At 42.2% G+C, this 17230-nt stretch overlaps 1 protein-coding gene across 1 annotated transcript in view; it reads right to left on the bottom strand.

The window, feature by feature from the left end:
• The window catches only part of SLC25A17 (solute carrier family 25 member 17), a 44454-nt gene extending 33212 nt beyond the window's left edge, over window positions 1-11242 (bottom strand). Inside the window, exon 1 of the mRNA XM_043440801.1 lies at window positions 11063-11242. Coding sequence (XP_043296736.1) covers window positions 11063-11116 — 54 coding nt within the window. The 5' untranslated portion in view covers window positions 11117-11242. The remainder of the gene's footprint in view (window positions 1-11062) is intronic.
• Window positions 11243-17230: the final 5988 nt, after the last annotated feature.

The following is a 17230-nucleotide window of genomic DNA, read 5'->3' as shown; positions in this document are numbered from 1 at the left end:
TTCTCTAGCAGTGGAATTGCTGGGTCATATGGTAATTATGTTTGACATTTTGAGGAACTAACAGTTTCGCACAGTGACAACACAATTTTATATTCCCAACAACAAAACATGAGGTTTCAAGTTTCTCCATATCCTTGTAACACTTGTCATTATCTGCGCTTTTAATTATAGCCATCCTAGTGGGTGTGAAATAGTATCTCATTGTGGTTTTGATTTGCATCTCTCTGATAACTTGCATTTCACGTATTTATTGGCTACTTGTATATCTTCACAGGAAAAATGTCTATTCAAATCCTTTGTGTGTTTTTTTGAAGAGTTATTAATTTTTACTTTTCGACTATGGTGGGTCTTTGTTGCTGCACATAGGCTTTCTCTAGTGATGAGTCTGGGCTTCTCATTGGGGTGGCTTCTCTTGTTGCGGAGCAAGGACTCTAGGCACGCGGGCTTAGTTGCTCCTCAGTTTGTGGGATCTTCCCGGACCAGGGATCGAACCCGTGTCCCCTACATTGCAAGGCATATTCTTAACCATTGGACCACCAGGGAAGTCCCATTTGTGCATTTTTTAATTAAGCTATCTGCCTTTCTATTAATGAGCTGCAAACATTCTTTACATATTCTGGAGGCTAGACACTTTATCAGATATTGCAAATCAGGCTTGCAAATATGTTCTCCATTCTGTTGTTTTTCCTTTCTTAATAGTACTTGAAGCACAGTCTTAATTCAGATCAAGTCCAATCTATATATTTATTACTTGTGCTTTTGGTGTTATTTCTAAGAAACCACTGCCTAATCCAAGGTCATGAAGATTTATGACAATGTCTTCATCTAACAGTTTTGTAGTTTGAGTTCTTACATTTAGGTCTGAGGATCATTTTGTGTTAATTTTTGTGTGTGGTGTGAAGCAGGGGTTCAGCTTCATTCTGTTGCATGTGGATGTCCCACTGTCCCTGCACAATTTATTGGAGAGATTGTTCTTTCCCCATTGACGTTCCTTGGTGTCCTTGCCAAAAGTCAACTAAACACAAATTTGGAGGTTTATTGTTTGGATTCTCAGTGCTGCTCTGTTGATCTGTCTGTCTATTCTTATGCCAATACCAGTCTCTTGATTACTGTAGCTCCGTACTAAGTTTGAAATCGGGATGCTAAGAGTCCTCCAAATTTTTCTTCCCTAAGATCATTTTGGCTATTCTGGATCCCTTGAGTTTTCATATAAACTTTAGGATCATCTTGTCAATTTCTGCAAAAAAAGGAAATTGGAATTTTGATATGGAGTATGCCAAATCTGTTATCCTCTTAGGAAGTACTGCCACCTTAACAATAATGGACTCCAACCCACTTATTCAGAGGATGTCTTCCCACTTACTTAGGGATTTTTTTCAATGACTTGTTTTTAGCGTAGCTACAAGTTTTAGTATGCACCATCTGTGCTATCAGTTGTTGTTTTTTTTTTTTTTCTTTAAATGTGAAGTCTGCACTAAGTAATTCTAGTCAGTTTTTTTTTTTTTTTTTTGTGGTTGCACCTCACAGCTTGTGGGATCTCAGTTCTTCAACCAGGGATTGAACCTATTCCCTCTGCCGTGAAAGCAGAGTCCTAACCACTGGACCACCAGAAATTCCCTATCACTCAGTTTTAAATGCTTTTTGATTTCCATTTCGATTTCCTCAACCCACAGATCATTCAATAATGTGTTTAATTCCCAAACATATATATTCACATTTTGAATCTATTACCCCTTAGCATCTACCACCTCTCTTCTATGTTCCTTGGGTATTTAACAAGTGAACTAGAAATTTATTCTTAACTTAATCCCCCTGCTCCAAAAAACTTATAAAATTTTGTACAGTAACAAATACCAAGCAAAAGTAAATCAGAACAAACATAAAATGACTACCACTTTATCCCGGATATGAAAATGAGGACAGTGACAAAACCTGGGAGGAAAAATCCCAGACTCTGAAGTTAGGCTCTTTGTACACAAGTCTCTGATTAAAAGACACACCAGAGGCATTATAAGGGGCCATCCACACAGCCTCAAGAGTTTCAACCAGAAAAACCAGAGCACAAATACAAACACTGCTTTAGCAAAGTATCGATACATCTGATTTAAAATAATAAGGCCTTGAATCACTTTGAGTGGTGGCTAGGAAAATAGAGAAGGAATGTCCGCCAAGAGAACTATAGAAGAATCAATAGGGAATTCCCTGGTGGTCCAGTGGCTAAGACTCTGCGCTCCTGATACAGGGGGGCTGGGTTCGATCCCTGGTCAGGGAACTAGATCCCACATGCCACAACTAAGACTCTATGCAGCCAAATGAATAAAAATAAATGTTTAAAAAAAAAAAAAAAAGAATCAATAGTATCTGCTGCTTTATTGGATGTGGATCACAAGAGAGATGGGAGAGGCAGAGAAATGAAGATACCATTGACAGAAATAGGTAAATGAAAAGAGGAAAACAGAAATAGAAAACAGACAGAAAATAGAAAACAAAAATGATTTAGTTTTAAGAAATTACTGCTTCAATCTTGGGCACAGTGAATTTCAGATAATGAAAAATTAAGTACGCTCTCACTTGAGCAGTATTATATACCCTGTGTACAAAATTCTACTACAGTTAGTCCACTACATACGAACGAGTTCTGTTCCAAGACTGAGTTCTTAAGTCCAATTTGTTCATAAGTTCAACAAAGTGAGCCTAGGCACCCAACTAACACAATCGGCTCTATAGTACTCTACTGTAATAGGTTTGTAATACTGGTCACGCAAATATCCATAAAAACACAAAAAATAAAGAAAACATGTTTAATCGTATAGTCCAGGACCTTGAAAAGTCCAGCAGCACAGCAGGACTGCGGGCACACAGGGCCTGGCATCGAGTGAACAGGCGAGAAGAGGTACTGACTCGGGGAGGGAGGAGGGAGATGCAGGGCCGCAGGGCGTCCGCAGCAGGAGACGGAGGGCGAGCTGGGATGTCACTCACACCTGACAGTGATGGAACGCATGTCTGCATCTCTGAAAGCTCACAATTTGAAGGTGCATGTGAAGGGGACTTACTATATATCCCCAGTCACTGCCGGGGGAGCCTGCTGGGCCGCCGTCTATGGGGTCGCACGAGCCGGACACGACTGAAGCGACTTAGCAGCAGCAGTGTACTGTATCTAGTTGTTCATGCGTTTTATCTCCCTTATTAAGACTATGGACAGGAACCTTTAACTAATTAATTAATGACTAAACAGAAAACAAAATCTTCAGGTAGTTGGCAATACCATACTGCAGACAGGCGACAAATCACAGCCAGAGATAAAAATGGCAAGCAGAGTCATACAGATCACTGCTTGCCTAAATTCTTGGGCATTTCTGGTTCTATTGTGAACGATCCCATCGTCAGCACCTGGATTCCTTAATAATGTATCAACATCTACATTTCAGGTTATATATCCAAAACAGATAGTTTATTCCTTTTCTGGGCCATGTCTCTCCTGTAAAAGCTCAATAAATATCCAGTCTACCTTTTAATTTGGCTGACACAAACACACATGGAGTTGAAATGAGGTACTTAACACCACAAAGTCAGAAGGAAACAGTCGGGTAAACTTGGGCAAGGCTTGGTTTCCTAAGCATGTATAATCTTATGGAAATAACAAGACAGGGACACACATAAACACAGAAGCAGAGTATCATGCCTTTCAGTACGAACAATGATGTCTGGGTTGGCCGACCAACCAAATTCAACCATTTCCAAAATGCTAATTCTCTCCTGAAGGATGAAAAACAAGCCTCCCCCGCTCCTGTCAAATGCAATGCTAGCTCCAAAGCAAATTTCCAGAGGACTCTAGAAATGGTGGTTGAGTCAGAGGAGCACCCCTGCAACCAATGTACAGCATTTTCTAATACAGTACACGGCATTATTGGACAGACGGATTATTTAAAAAAAAAAAAACTAAAATACACTGTCAGTGGTAGTTCTCGAGCTAATGAAATTCCAAAGCCACAAGTGGCTTTCATATTAAAAAAATGTTCTTCACTTAACCGGAGTTAATATAAGTCTTTCCCCTGATACAACAATCAAGCTAACCCTCATACCGATACACATATATACAAGGTAAACAGAAGGCTTAATAGATAACATACCTGACTGTCCCACAGAAGGAGCATGGGCTTTGGAATAAAATTAACTGAGGTTCAAGTGCCAGCTAGAGTACACACATAAATTACTTCAAATCTCCATGCCTCGATATCCCCATTTGTAATCTGGGGACCACTAAAAACTGTGGGGGCTGCTGTGAGAGGTAAGAATTAACTTACAGAAAGACCCAATATCATACCAGGCACAGAGCTGGCACTCAACAAATGCTTCTCTCTGTATGTACTTTTTATAGCATTTTTTAGCAGTAGGGATCAATATTAATCAGGGCCCTAAAATTAGCAATGGTTACTTACATTCCTTCCAAAAGAGCAACTGTTATTCAATAAATTCATAAAAAATAACTGCTCCTTCATAAGGAGCTTTAAGAAGGTAGGAGGGTCAACAGTGTGAAATACTACAAAGCTGAGTTAAATAAAAATGAAAAACAGTCAGGAGACTAAGCCATTTGGAAGTCAGTGTTGGCCTGCGGGAGAGCAGGTCCAGTGATCAGAGTAGGATGAGGAGGGAAGGCAGTGAGTACAGACTAGTCATTAAATAAACTTCGCATCAAAGGAAGGAGAAACAGTGTGGTTTCATTATAGGACAGGGCTGAAGGGAAAAACACCAGGAAAAGGTTACAGGAAAGTTACAGGAAAGAAGTAAAAATGAATGGAGCAAAGTCCCAAAAGATAACTGTGGGTAATGTAAGAGGTAAGGATCAAGATCAAAGGTAGCAGAGTCCAGCCACATCCGTCTTTCCTGAGATCAGCACAATGGAGGAAATACTGGGGACAACTGTAGCTGATTCTGTAATTAGAAAAAATGGAAACGTTAGAAAGCTCATCCCAGGTAGCCCCTATTTTATCTAGAGCAAAAGGCGCGATCATCTGTCACAAGTGAATGGACAGAGCTGACCACATAAGATGAGAAAACTTCAATTCCACTGAATTTCTAAAATCTGGTACAAATGCTGCATTTTCAAGAATACATCTGAAAAAGAAACGAATGATTATGGGTTTACCACATTATCACAGGTATTGAGATAGGTACTCCACAAGTGTGACCACACTGACTTCTCGGGAGGACCCAGTAAGCAAAGTTTCCATTTTATAGCTCAGAAAACTCAAGTTCAAAAAGCAAACATGAACGACCCAAGATGACACAAATAATTGTGTCTTACTCCAAATTGTAACCAAATAATCCCATAGTTTCTTCATAATAGGGTGGTGTGAGGTCACATTAACATTTATATTAAGTATTTACCAAAACGAAAAGTCAGAAACAATCCAAAATATTCATAAATTATGGAATACTCATATGACAAGAATATTTTTTATTAAAAAGCCAATGATTTCTGAAGTCTTTTTAACAACATGATATAGTGGATATCTCATGTTTTGGACCACAGAGCAACATTCTCTTTTCCTGTGGGTGGGCTGATTTTCTTTACCTCTTTCTACTGTGCACAATCTTGGTAATATGTCAACCCTGTGAAGGGTTTCCCATCACCTTCACAGGGCAACCCACCACCTCTTCCTAGGTATCACCAAGGTCTTATCTTGGTGGTAGATAAGATACCTTGAGCGACTGAACTGTACAACCTTCCCCAATCCTACAATTTAGTTCAGTTCAGTCACTCAGTCATGTCTGACTCTTTGCGACCCCACGAACTGCAGCACACCAGGTTTCCCTGTCTATCACCAACTCACGGAGTTTGCTCAAACTCTTGTCCATCGAGTCGGAGATGCCATCCAACCAACTCAGGCTTTGTCTCCCCTTTCTCCTGCCTTCAATCTTTCCCAGCATCAGGGTCATCTCTAATGAATCATTTCTTCGCATCAGGTGGCCAAAGTATTGGCACTTCAGCTTCAGTATCAGTCCTTTTAATGAATATTCAGGACTGATTTCCTTTAGGATTAACTGGTTTGATCTCCTTACAGTCCAAGGGACTCTCAAGAGTCTTCCCCAACACCACAGTCCAAAAGCATCAATTCTTCAGCCCTCAGCCTTTTTTAAGGTTCAACTCTTAACATCCATACATGACTACTGGAAAAACCACAGCTTTGACTATACACCACCACTACACACCTAAGAAGAGCTTCCTGAGGACAGGGACTTTTCCACTGACCTTTATATTCAGAGGCCTTGTACAGAAAATCAACAAGTTCTGCTTGGTTTCTATCTCTAAAAGGCAGGTAGTAAGCCTACAAGGTAAAAAGTCCACTTAATGTTAAGTAGGTAAGAGTCAGACGTGCCTGTGTGCTAAGTTGCTTCAGTCATGTCCGACTCTTTGCAACCGTATGGACTGTAGCCCATCAGGCTCCTCTGTCCACTGGATTCTCCAGGGAATAATACTGGAGTGGGTTGCCATGCCCTCCTCCAGGGGATCTTCCCGACCCAGGGATCGAACCTGCTTCTCTTATGCCTCCTGCATTGGCAGGCAAGTTCTTTACCACTAGTGATACCTCGCAAGCCCGAGTCAGATAGTTGTGCTTAATTTTCTCTTTTGATACCAACGGGTGAAAAGTGCTCTGAATAAGCTCTCTTACACAGTTCTAAGGATGGCTATGTCCAAGCTTTGAGTCAGAACAATAGGTAAAAGGCAAGGAGAAAGGAAAACTTTCATATTTCTGTAAGACTTGAATTCTTTAACCATCAGCATTTATTCAATGAAATGTAATTCTTTTAAAAAAATTATGCAATTAATTTTTAAAATTTTAAATAAATAGAGAAAAAGAAGTCTCTTGAAAGCTACCAATTTATTATTATCATTACAATCTCAATCTCTGTTTCAGCATCTAAACCCCCTAGACAATTCCAACCAATCTCACTTTATAAATTCTAGACTAATAAAATCTCTTTTTAATTACAAATATACATTAATAAAATCTACCTTTGGAAGCTAATATGAGAACCAAAAATATACAATTATAAATCCAGTTATACTCAAAATTTTGAGAATTATTTACATATGAGGCCATTAATTGTATCAGGCAACAGTCATCGACTAGCCATAAAGCATTCTCCTGAAACAGCACAACTCTGGTTTTCAAATACTTGAGATTATCTGCAATTATACCAAAGTGTACCATAAAACACTCTAAATCACTGATCTGTTTAACTTTCAACGTGTTATGTGTATGCGCATAACACCACACTTGAGGTGAGAAAGTGTAGAACCTGGAAAAAAGTGACTAAGCAAACATGAAACATGTCCACTCAAAAAGGTTGTAAATCAACATCTTAAACAATGACCTAACAATCTTTTGGGGAGAAGCAACAAGTAATTACACCAGTTTATATCAAAGACAATAAGCTGGTGAGAGAAACTGCCAGCTTTTCTGATACAGGCTGCCTGGCTCAAGTCAGGCACTCAGGCACTCAAGTGCTCCTAACCCCTATGCTCTCCTGGATCATCTCAAAACTTTGTATGGCCAAGGGATTTAACTAAACATGAGTCAATTAAACCACAGTACTATACATTAAAAGTAATGCCATTTTTCTCATCAAACGTAGTGACATTTTCTGGTGAAACTGTTTTCCTTTGGTAGCAATTAGAAGAAAGCAGGTTCATGTTGTGAAGTTTATCCTTAAAACAGAAATTTGCAAAAAGAGTTAAGAGAACCACTCTCAGCCTGATAGTTCAATAGAGCAACAAAACACAATGCAGTTTCTCATTCTAACAGGTTCCAGGAAGCAAGAGGAAAAAAAATTATTCTTACAAAAGTATATCTAGTAGATAATCTAACATAGCTTATGGGAGAAAGAAAAACCATTGAAAATTCCAGGTGCTTAATTTCAAGCAGAATTGTTAACATGAGAAAAACAGGAAACGAGACAGAAAAAAATAGAAATGCCTTTGCAGGTTAAAATGAGATATATCACCTCTACTCCCAATTACTGCCTACAGTAGAACTCAGAAAACGAGGCCCAAGAGTCAAGTCTATCCAATGACTGGTTTTGTAAACTAAGATTTCATCAGAACACCGCTCCGTCCATTTACTTACTGTCAACGACTGCTTTCACACTATCTTGGCAGGGTTGAGTAGCAAAGCTACTCAACATACACCTAAATTATTTACCAGCTGCTTCCTTAAAGAAAAAGTTTGCTAACCCTTATTTCTCTCATAAAACTTAACACTACCTGAAATTTGTTTTTTGATTTACTCAATTATTGTCTTGACTTCCCCACTAGAAAGCAAACTTTCTTTTGTTCTCCACTATATTTCTAGCACCTAAATCAGTGCATGGCACATAAAAAGCACTCAATAAAGATGTTGAATGAATGGCTATTTATTAAGGAGAAGAAACATTTCCCATCTTCCCATTCTCATTCTCTCTTTGATGCACTGCAACTATTCACCCCACAGATCCACCAAAACAAGTCTTCTCAGTTAATGTGTTGATAAACACATTGATAAATGCAACGGTTGATCCTCAGTCCTCATCTTATCTGACTCATCGGCAGCATCTGACTTAGTTGGTCTATACCCTCCTGCGTGCAACTCTCAGAACACCACATTCTCTTATTAATAGTTCACCTCCTAAGCCTTTCCTTAGTCTCCTTTGCTAGTCCTCTCATTTCCCAGCCTCTTCACATTAGCATGCTTCCAGGCTAAGCCTTTGAGACTTTTCTCCTCCATTCACAAAACTCATTTCTTTGGTGAGCTCATCTAGTCTCATGACTACTCTTTGGCATTTCAAACTTAATTATTAAAAAACCAAACCAAACCAAACTTTATTATCAAAAACCCAGGGATTTCCCCGGTGGTCCACCGGTTAAGACTCTGAGTTTCCAATGCAGGGCGTGCAGGCTCAATCCCTGGTCCGGGAACTAAGGTCCCGCATGCTGAGTGGCACGGCCAACAAGTAAAAATAAATAAAAATAAAACCCAAAACCATTCTCATCTTTCCCCCAAAAGCTGCTCCTTTATAGTCTTCACCATCTCAGTAAATGGAAATATAATCCTTCCAGTTGCTCAAGGCCAAAACACTTGGGAGTCAACCAGCTCTTACTCTATTACATCCCACAATCTACCATCAAAACCCTGGTAGCTCTATCTCAGAAATATATTCCAGGTGAATGAGCTCTTCTCACCATCTCCACTGCTACCATCCTGGCGGGCTGATGGTTTCCGTGCTTTCACCCTTGTTCCCTTACAGTCTACTTTCAACAGAGCAGCCACGGCGAGCATGTTTAAAATGTAAGTCAGCAAATTGCTGCATGCTCAAAATAACTTGCTCTAACAGCTAGCCAGCTGCCTTTCACACTCAGGGTTAAAATTCTCACACAGTTTGGTCTCCTGAAACCTGTTTGCCCCTCTTTGCTTCTCCACTCCAAAGGTCTCCAGGCCTATCCTAGGGTATATCAAGCAAGCTTCCACTTCAGCGCCTTTACCCTGGCTGAAAGGCTTTTCCGGTCTGAGTGAACCAGGACTCCTAAATCAGGCCCTTCCATCAACTACTGTGTCATCTAATTCACATAACAACTCTGTGAGGTAAGTGTCAATACCTCCATTTAAAGATTAGGAAAGTAAAGTTTTTAGGCCACTTATCTAACAAGTGATGGAGTTGGGGCTCAGCCTCCAATAGTCTGCACAGAACATGAGCTCTCAGTGCAGTTGGGGGGGCCTAGGAGGAGAGGATTCAGCCAATTATATGCCTCTGAAGTCCCAGTGATTTCCGGTGCATACTGACAGCTAGAGAAGGATGTAGGAAAGCAGAAAGCCAGAATGAGAAACAGGATGAGAACCAGAGAGGAAGGTACCAAACCAAAAGAGTGGTGGCAAATGGAAGTGAGACATCCAGAAGCTCAAGAACCAAGCGCATTCCTCATAGTAAACCACACCTGCGGTAGAGAGCAACTTTGCTCTTGACTTAAAAAAAAAAATGGTATCTTCTCAGGCTAACAATATTGGCCAGAGGTGTGTATCCCTGCTAGATTCTACCTCTCACGTGCAGTTTAGTGTGTGAAAAGAGACTGTGGTTAAGAAAGTGATTAACAGCAGATGAATGGATAAGGAAGCTGTGGTACATATACACCATGGAATTTTACTCAGCCGTCAAAAAGAATTCATTTGAACCAGTCCTAATGAGATGGATGAAACTGGAGCCCCTTATACAGAGTGAAGTAAGCCAGAAAGATAAAGAACATTATAGCATACTAACACATATATATGGAATTTAGAAAGATGGTAATGATAACCCTATATGCAAAACAGAAAAAGAGACACAGAAATACAGAACAGACTTTTGAACTCTGTGGGAGAAGGTGAGGGTGGGATGTTTCAAAAGAACAGCATGTATACTATCTATGGTGAAACAGATCACCAGCCCAGGTGGGATGCATGAGACAAGTGCTCGGGCCTGGTGCACTGGGAAGACCCAGAGGAATCGGGTGGAGAGGGAGATGGGAGGGGGGATCGGGATGGGGAATAAGTGTAAATCTATGGCTGATTCATATCAATGTATGACAAAACCCACTGAAATGTTGTGAAGTAATTAGCCTCCAACTAATAAAAAAATTAAAAAAAAAAAAAGAAAGTGATTAAGTAACACAGCTTCACACCTAGGTTCTCCACTGGCCCAGTCAAAGTTTGTGCGCCCGGTGGGGTGGGACAGGGGGACGACTGCCCTTTAAATTTCAGGAGGCAAAGAGAACAGTATCTTCCTCCTTGTGGGTGTGTGGGACACACACTGCACCCCCCAACACACACATCCCAGATACTCCTTAAGAGGAGAGAACGGTAGCCAGGGGCGGAGAGGGTGTCGGCCTTTACTCCAAATTCTTCCAGCAATATTTAGCTTATGCCCCATTCCTCTACGCCCCAGTCACGACACGATCGCCTTGTCATTCCCATCCCCCAGCCAAAGCCTGGTCTGGCCCCAGAGAGGCCCCACACCCCGCAGTGGCCCGGGCATGAAGACCCCGCCTCACCACGGCTCCCGCCACGGCGTGGACCAGGCTTTCGTAGGACAGCACGGAAGACATAACTGCGGTTCCTGCAAACCCAGCTGCAGTTTCCCAGCAGAAGATGAAGCCAAATCCACAGGCGAAACTAGCGCCAGAGTAGCGGGCAGGAGCGTCACAAGCTCCACCCCCTCAGGCCCGCCTCCTCCAGAACAACCACTTCCGGGTCGCAAGGCGCCGGCGTCTCCTGGCCCGGAGGCCGCCGGCGAGAGAAGGGGGAGGGAACGCACCTTGGCTCTGATTGGTCCCCGGCTCGGGCGCGGGGCGGGGCAGAGTGGTGCTGCCGCGACCACGTGGACCGTTGGGTCTGGTGGAAACCCGGCAACCGGGAGGTCGACTCTATTTCCTCGCGTTGCCGCGATCTGCCCGGTGGTGCTTTACATCTGCTCCAACATTGGGGACTTCAGAAAACCTTCCCCCGCCCCGCCCCACATCTCTTCATAAGACTAGCTAGAGACAAGCAAGATGTTGTCTTCCTGTTTCTCTAAGACTTTACCCATATTTTCTCTAGCTAGTATTTTTAGTCAGGTTTTGGTCAAGAGGACATACATGTTGATTGGGCAATGTTCTCCCCTCTGAAAAACCCTGGTGGGAAGAGAACTTGAGCTTCAGGAAATCAAAATGATCAGATGGAGGTGGGAACAAACTAGTTGGCACCTAGTAAAATTTCTTAACCTATTGGTTTCCTCCTTTGTGAAATGACAGTGTTAATACTGCTAGGATCACAAAAGTTATTTTATGTAAATGTACTTTAGAAAATACTGAAGAAAAACAATTCCATATTGCTAAGTGAAAACAAACTACACAAAATTAGAAAAACGACATTCTACCCCCCAACCACAACATACTGTGACACCAGGTTTCATAACTTCAACTTCAGTCACTTAGGTACCATCGTCATGGGTCTTTGCCAGTTTCAGAACCATCAAGTTTACTTTCATAATACCCTTGCTGATTGATAGTCCTTGACCGCAATGCAAAAGTAGGAAGTCAAGAGCTACCTGGAGTAACAGGTAAATTTGGCCTTGGAGTACAAAATGAAGCAGGTCAAAGGCTAACAGTTTTGCCAGGAGAACACACAGATGATAGCAAACACCCTCTTCCAACAACACAAGAGAAGACTCTACACATGGACATCAACAGATTGTCAATACCGATATCAGACTGATTATATTCTTTGCAGCCAAAGATGGAGCAGCTCTATGCAGTCAGCAAAAACAAGACTGGGAGATGACTGTGACTCAGATCATGAACTCCTTATTGCCAAATTCAGACTGAAATTGAAGAAAGCAGAGAAAACCACTACACGATTCAGTTGCACCTAAATAAAATCCCTTACAATTATATAGTGGAAGTGACAAATAGATTCAAGGGATTAGATCTGATAGAGTGCCTGAAGAACTATGGACGGAGGTTTGTGACATTGTACAAGAGGCAGTGATCAAGACCATCCCCAAGAAAAAGAAATGCAAACAGGCAAAATGGTTGTCTCACAAAGCCTTACAAATAGCTAAGAAAAGAACAGAAGCTAAAAGCAGAGGAGAAAAGCAAAGATATTCCCATTTGAATGCAGAGTTCCAAAGAATAGCAAGGAGAGATAAGAAAGTCTTCCTCAGTGATCAATGCAAAGAACTAGAGGAAAACAATTAAAGGGGAAAGACTAGGCATCTCTGTAAGAATATTAGAGATACCAAGGGAACATTTCAAGCAAAGATGGGCACAATAAAGGACAGAAATGGTATGGACCTAACAGAAGCAGAAGATATTACGAAGAGGTGGCAAGAATACACAGAACTATACAAAAAAGATCTTCATGACCCAGATAACAATGATGGTGTGATCACTCACCTAGAGTCAGACATCCTGGAATGCAAAGTCAGGTGGGCCTTAGGAAGCATCACTATGAACAAAGCCAGTGGAGATGATGGAATTCCAGTTGAGCTATTTCAAATCCTAAAAGATGATGCTGTCAAAGTGCTGCACTCAATATATCAGCAAATTTGGAAAACTCAGCAGTGGCCACAGGACTGGAAAAGTTTTCATTCCAATCCCAAAGAAAGGCAATGCCAAAGGATGTTCAAACTACCACACAATTGCATTCATCTCACACACTAGCAAAGTAATGCTCAAAATTCTCCAAGCCAGGCTTCAACAGTACATGAACTGTGAACTTCCAGATGTTCAAGCTGGATTTAGAAAAGGCAGAGGAACCAGAGATCAAATTGCCAACATCTGCTGGATCGTTGAAAAAGCAAGAGAGTTCCAGAAAAATATCTACTACTGCTTTATTGACTACACCAAAGCCTTTGACTGTGTGGATCACAGCAAACTGTGGAACATCCTTAAAGAGATGGAAATACCAGACCACCTTTTCTGCTTCCTGAGAAATCTCTATGCAGGTCAGGAAGCAACAGTTAAACTGGACATGGGACAACAGACTGGTTCCAAACTGGGAAAGGAGTATGTCCAGGCTGTATATTGTCACCCTGCTTCTTTAACTTATATGCAGAGAACATCATGAGAAACGCTGGGCTGGAAGAAGCACAAGCTGGAATCAAGACTGCCGGGAGAAATATCAACAACCTCAGATACGCAGATGACACCACCCTTATGGCAGAAAGGGAAGAACTAAAGAGTCTCTTGATGAAAGTGAAAGAGGAGAGTGAAAAAGTTGGCTTAAAGCTCAACATTCAGAAAACCATGATCACGGCATCCGGTTCCATCACCTCATGGCAAATAGATGGGGAAACAATGGAAACAGAGAGATTTTATTGTTTTGGACTCCAAAATCACTGCAGATGGTGACTGCAGCCATGAAATTAAAAGACACTTGCTCCTTGGAAGAAAAGCTATGACCAACCTAGACAGCATATTAAAAAGCATGGACATTACTAACAAAGGTCTGTGTAGTCAAAGCTATGGTTTTTCCAGTAGTCATATATGGATGTGAGGGTTGGACTATAAAGAAAACTGAGTGCCTTAGAATTGGTGCTTTTGAACTGTGGTGTTGAAGAAGACTCTTGAGAGTCCCTAGGACTGCAAGGAGACCCAACCAGTCAATCCTAAAGGAAATCAGTCCTGAATATTCATTGGAAGGACTGATGTTGAAGCTGACACTCCACTTTGGCCACCTGCTGCGAAGAACCAACTCATTGCAAAAGACCCGGATACTGGGAAAGATTGAAGGTGGGAGAAGGGGACAACAGAGGATGAGATGGTTGGATGGCATCACCGACGCGATGGACATGAGTTTAGTAGGCTCTGGAAGTCGGTGATGGACAGAGAAGCCTGGCATGCTGCAGTCCATGGGATTGCAGAGACACGACAGAGCGACTGAGCTGCAGTCCATGGGATTGCAGAGACACGACAGAGCGACTGAACTGAACTGTCTGCTTATTACAGCAAGAGGCCCAATGTTTTACACCTTTTATCAAATTTACTCCCAGGAGAGGGCGCTAACAGTGTTTACCTGGTCCTGTTTTCACAAAATTTGAAAATATTTCAATTGCTACTGGTTAGGATCCAACTCTGGGGCTTCACTGGTGATGCAAACGGTAAAGAATCCTTCTGCAATGCGAGACCTGGGTTCCATCCCTGGGTTAGGAAGATCCCCTGGAGAAGGGCATGGCAACCCACTCCTGTTCTCTTGCCTGGAGAATCCCCACAGACAGAGACAGGTGGACTACAGTCTACAGGGTCACAGAATCAGACATGACTGAGTGAATAAGCACACACATTTAGTGTTGCTACAGTGACCACAGCTAAGTTACAAGCAAGTTGGGGAGATAGTTGGATTTAGGGATACCTATTTCTATGTATTTGGAGAAGGCAACGGCAACCCACTCCAGTACTCTTGCCTGGAAACTCCCATAGACGGAGGAGCCTGGTAGGCCGCGGTCCATGGGGTCGCTGTGTGTTGGACACGACTGAGCAACTTCTTTTTCACTTTCATGCATTGGAGAAGGAAATGGCAACCCACTCCAGTGTTCTTGCCTGGAGAATCCCAGGGACAGGGGAGCCTGGTGGGCTGCCGTCTATGGGGTCGCAGAGTCGGACACGACTGAAGCGACGCAGCAGCAGCAGCAGCAGCAGCATTTCTATGTATTAACATGTTACTGCTCAGTTCAGTTCACTCAGCCGTGTCCAGCTCTTTGCGACCCCGTGAATCACAGCATGCCAGGCCTCCCTGTCCAACTCCCGGAGTTTACTCAAACTCATGTCCATCAAGTCGGTGATGCCATTCAGCCATCTCATCCTGTCGTCCCCTTCTCCTCCTGCCCCCAATCCCTCCCAGCACCAGGGTCTTTTCCAATGAGTCAGCTCTTCGCATGAAGTGGCCAAAGTACTGGAGTTTCAGCTTCAGCATCAGTCCTTCCAATCAACACCCAGGACTGATCTCCTTTAGAATGGACTGGTTGGATCTCCTCGCAGTCCAAGGGACTCTCAAGAGTCTTCTCCACCACCACAGCTCAAAAGCATCAATTCTTCGGCGCTCAGCTTTCTTTATAATCCAACTCTCACATCCATACATGACCACTGGGAAAACCATAGCCTTGACTAGACGGACCTTTGTTGGCAAAGTAATGTCTTTGCTTTTTATTTTTTAATATGCTATTTAAGTTGGTCATAACTTTCCTTCTAGACCTCCTGTTTCAGGAATCTCTCCCAGGAATACTCCCCACTCCCTCGGGTCATGACATGAAGGTAGGATTCTGCACTGAACACAGAACCTTGTCCGCTGTTAATCTTAATCGGAGGACTCAGGCCTTGTGCTGCTGCTGCTGCTAAGTTGCTTCAGTCGTGTCCGACTCTCTGCGACCCCATAGACGGCAGCCCACCAGGCTCTGCCGCCCCTGGGATTCTCCAGGCAAGAACAGTGGAGTGGGTTGCCATTTCCTTCTCCAATGCATGAAAGTGGAAAGTGAAAGTGAAGTTGCTCAGTCGTGTCCGACTCTTAGCCACCCCATGGACCGCAGCCTACCAGGCTCCTCCGTCCATGGGATTTTCCAGGCAAGAGTACTGGAGTGGGGTGCCATTGCCTTCTCCGCAGGTCTTGTGGACTCCTACTTAATGTGGAAGCTCTCAAGAAAACACTGCGTTATGTAGCATACAGACTTACAAACACACTTTATGAATCCTTTTAAAATGGAAATTGAACACAATTTTTCCTATTTCCCATTTGTACGGTACGATATAGAGCAGACAGCATGTCCATCTGTGAATGTTTTGCAAACCAGCTATCAAAAAATAATTTCACATCTCAGTGTTCCTAATTATGTACTTTTCTTAAAAGAGAGCTCCCTGAACTATATAAGCATTAAGTCCCACACTATAGAAACAGTGTATTAGATCTTTAGCCTCCTTCTGTTCACACCTGTATTATTAGTACAAAATAAAAAAAGAACTTAGAACTCATCACCTTCCTGTTCGTTTCTACACTTGCATATGGTCAGGTTACACAACCTGAAAATGTCCCAGTGATATGAGTGTACTGAAGAACATCATTATACAGGATACCTACATTTTCATAGTATTTACACACATTTATGCTATTTACCTCTTCACTACTCTGGTTCCACCTATTTACTTACAAACCATAGTTTTAAAGTTTTTGCCAAATCAGCACACCTTCTTCAGTTTCGATTTGACTTTCAGAAGTTTATCAGCTATCATTAACTGTGTCTGCCTACTTAACGCATGCACTTCATTTAAAGTGTGCTTTATTGGTTATAAACATTGCTACACATTTAATTTTTTAAATTACTGCACCAGTTTTTAAAACAAATTTTTTCAGACCCTCTTACTGGTTGGATAGCATCACCGACCTGATGGACTTGAGTTTGAACAAGCTCCAGGAGTTGGTGATGGACAGGGAAGCCTGGCGTGCTGCAGTCCATGGGATCACAGAGTCAGATACGACTGAGCATCTGAACTATTGGGCCCATCATAAGTGGACTAATAAGCACTTCACCACAACCAATGACGTGACATTCCTTACTTAACCAATGCCCTTCAAATGAACATTTAGCTTCCCATTTTTTTAAAGTATCTCAGCATAGGCTTCCTTGACGCCCTCTCCTGTTTCTGAATATGGCAGAACTGCTTACCTCCCAACTGCCACCTGAAGATGTGTAA

Source organism: Cervus canadensis, chromosome 21, assembly GCF_019320065.1.
Source record: "Cervus canadensis isolate Bull #8, Minnesota chromosome 21, ASM1932006v1, whole genome shotgun sequence".
Lineage (NCBI taxonomy): Eukaryota > Metazoa > Chordata > Mammalia > Artiodactyla > Cervidae > Cervus > Cervus canadensis.
Note: the sequence above shows the minus strand (reverse complement) of the source record. Positions and strands in the feature narration are given on the sequence as shown.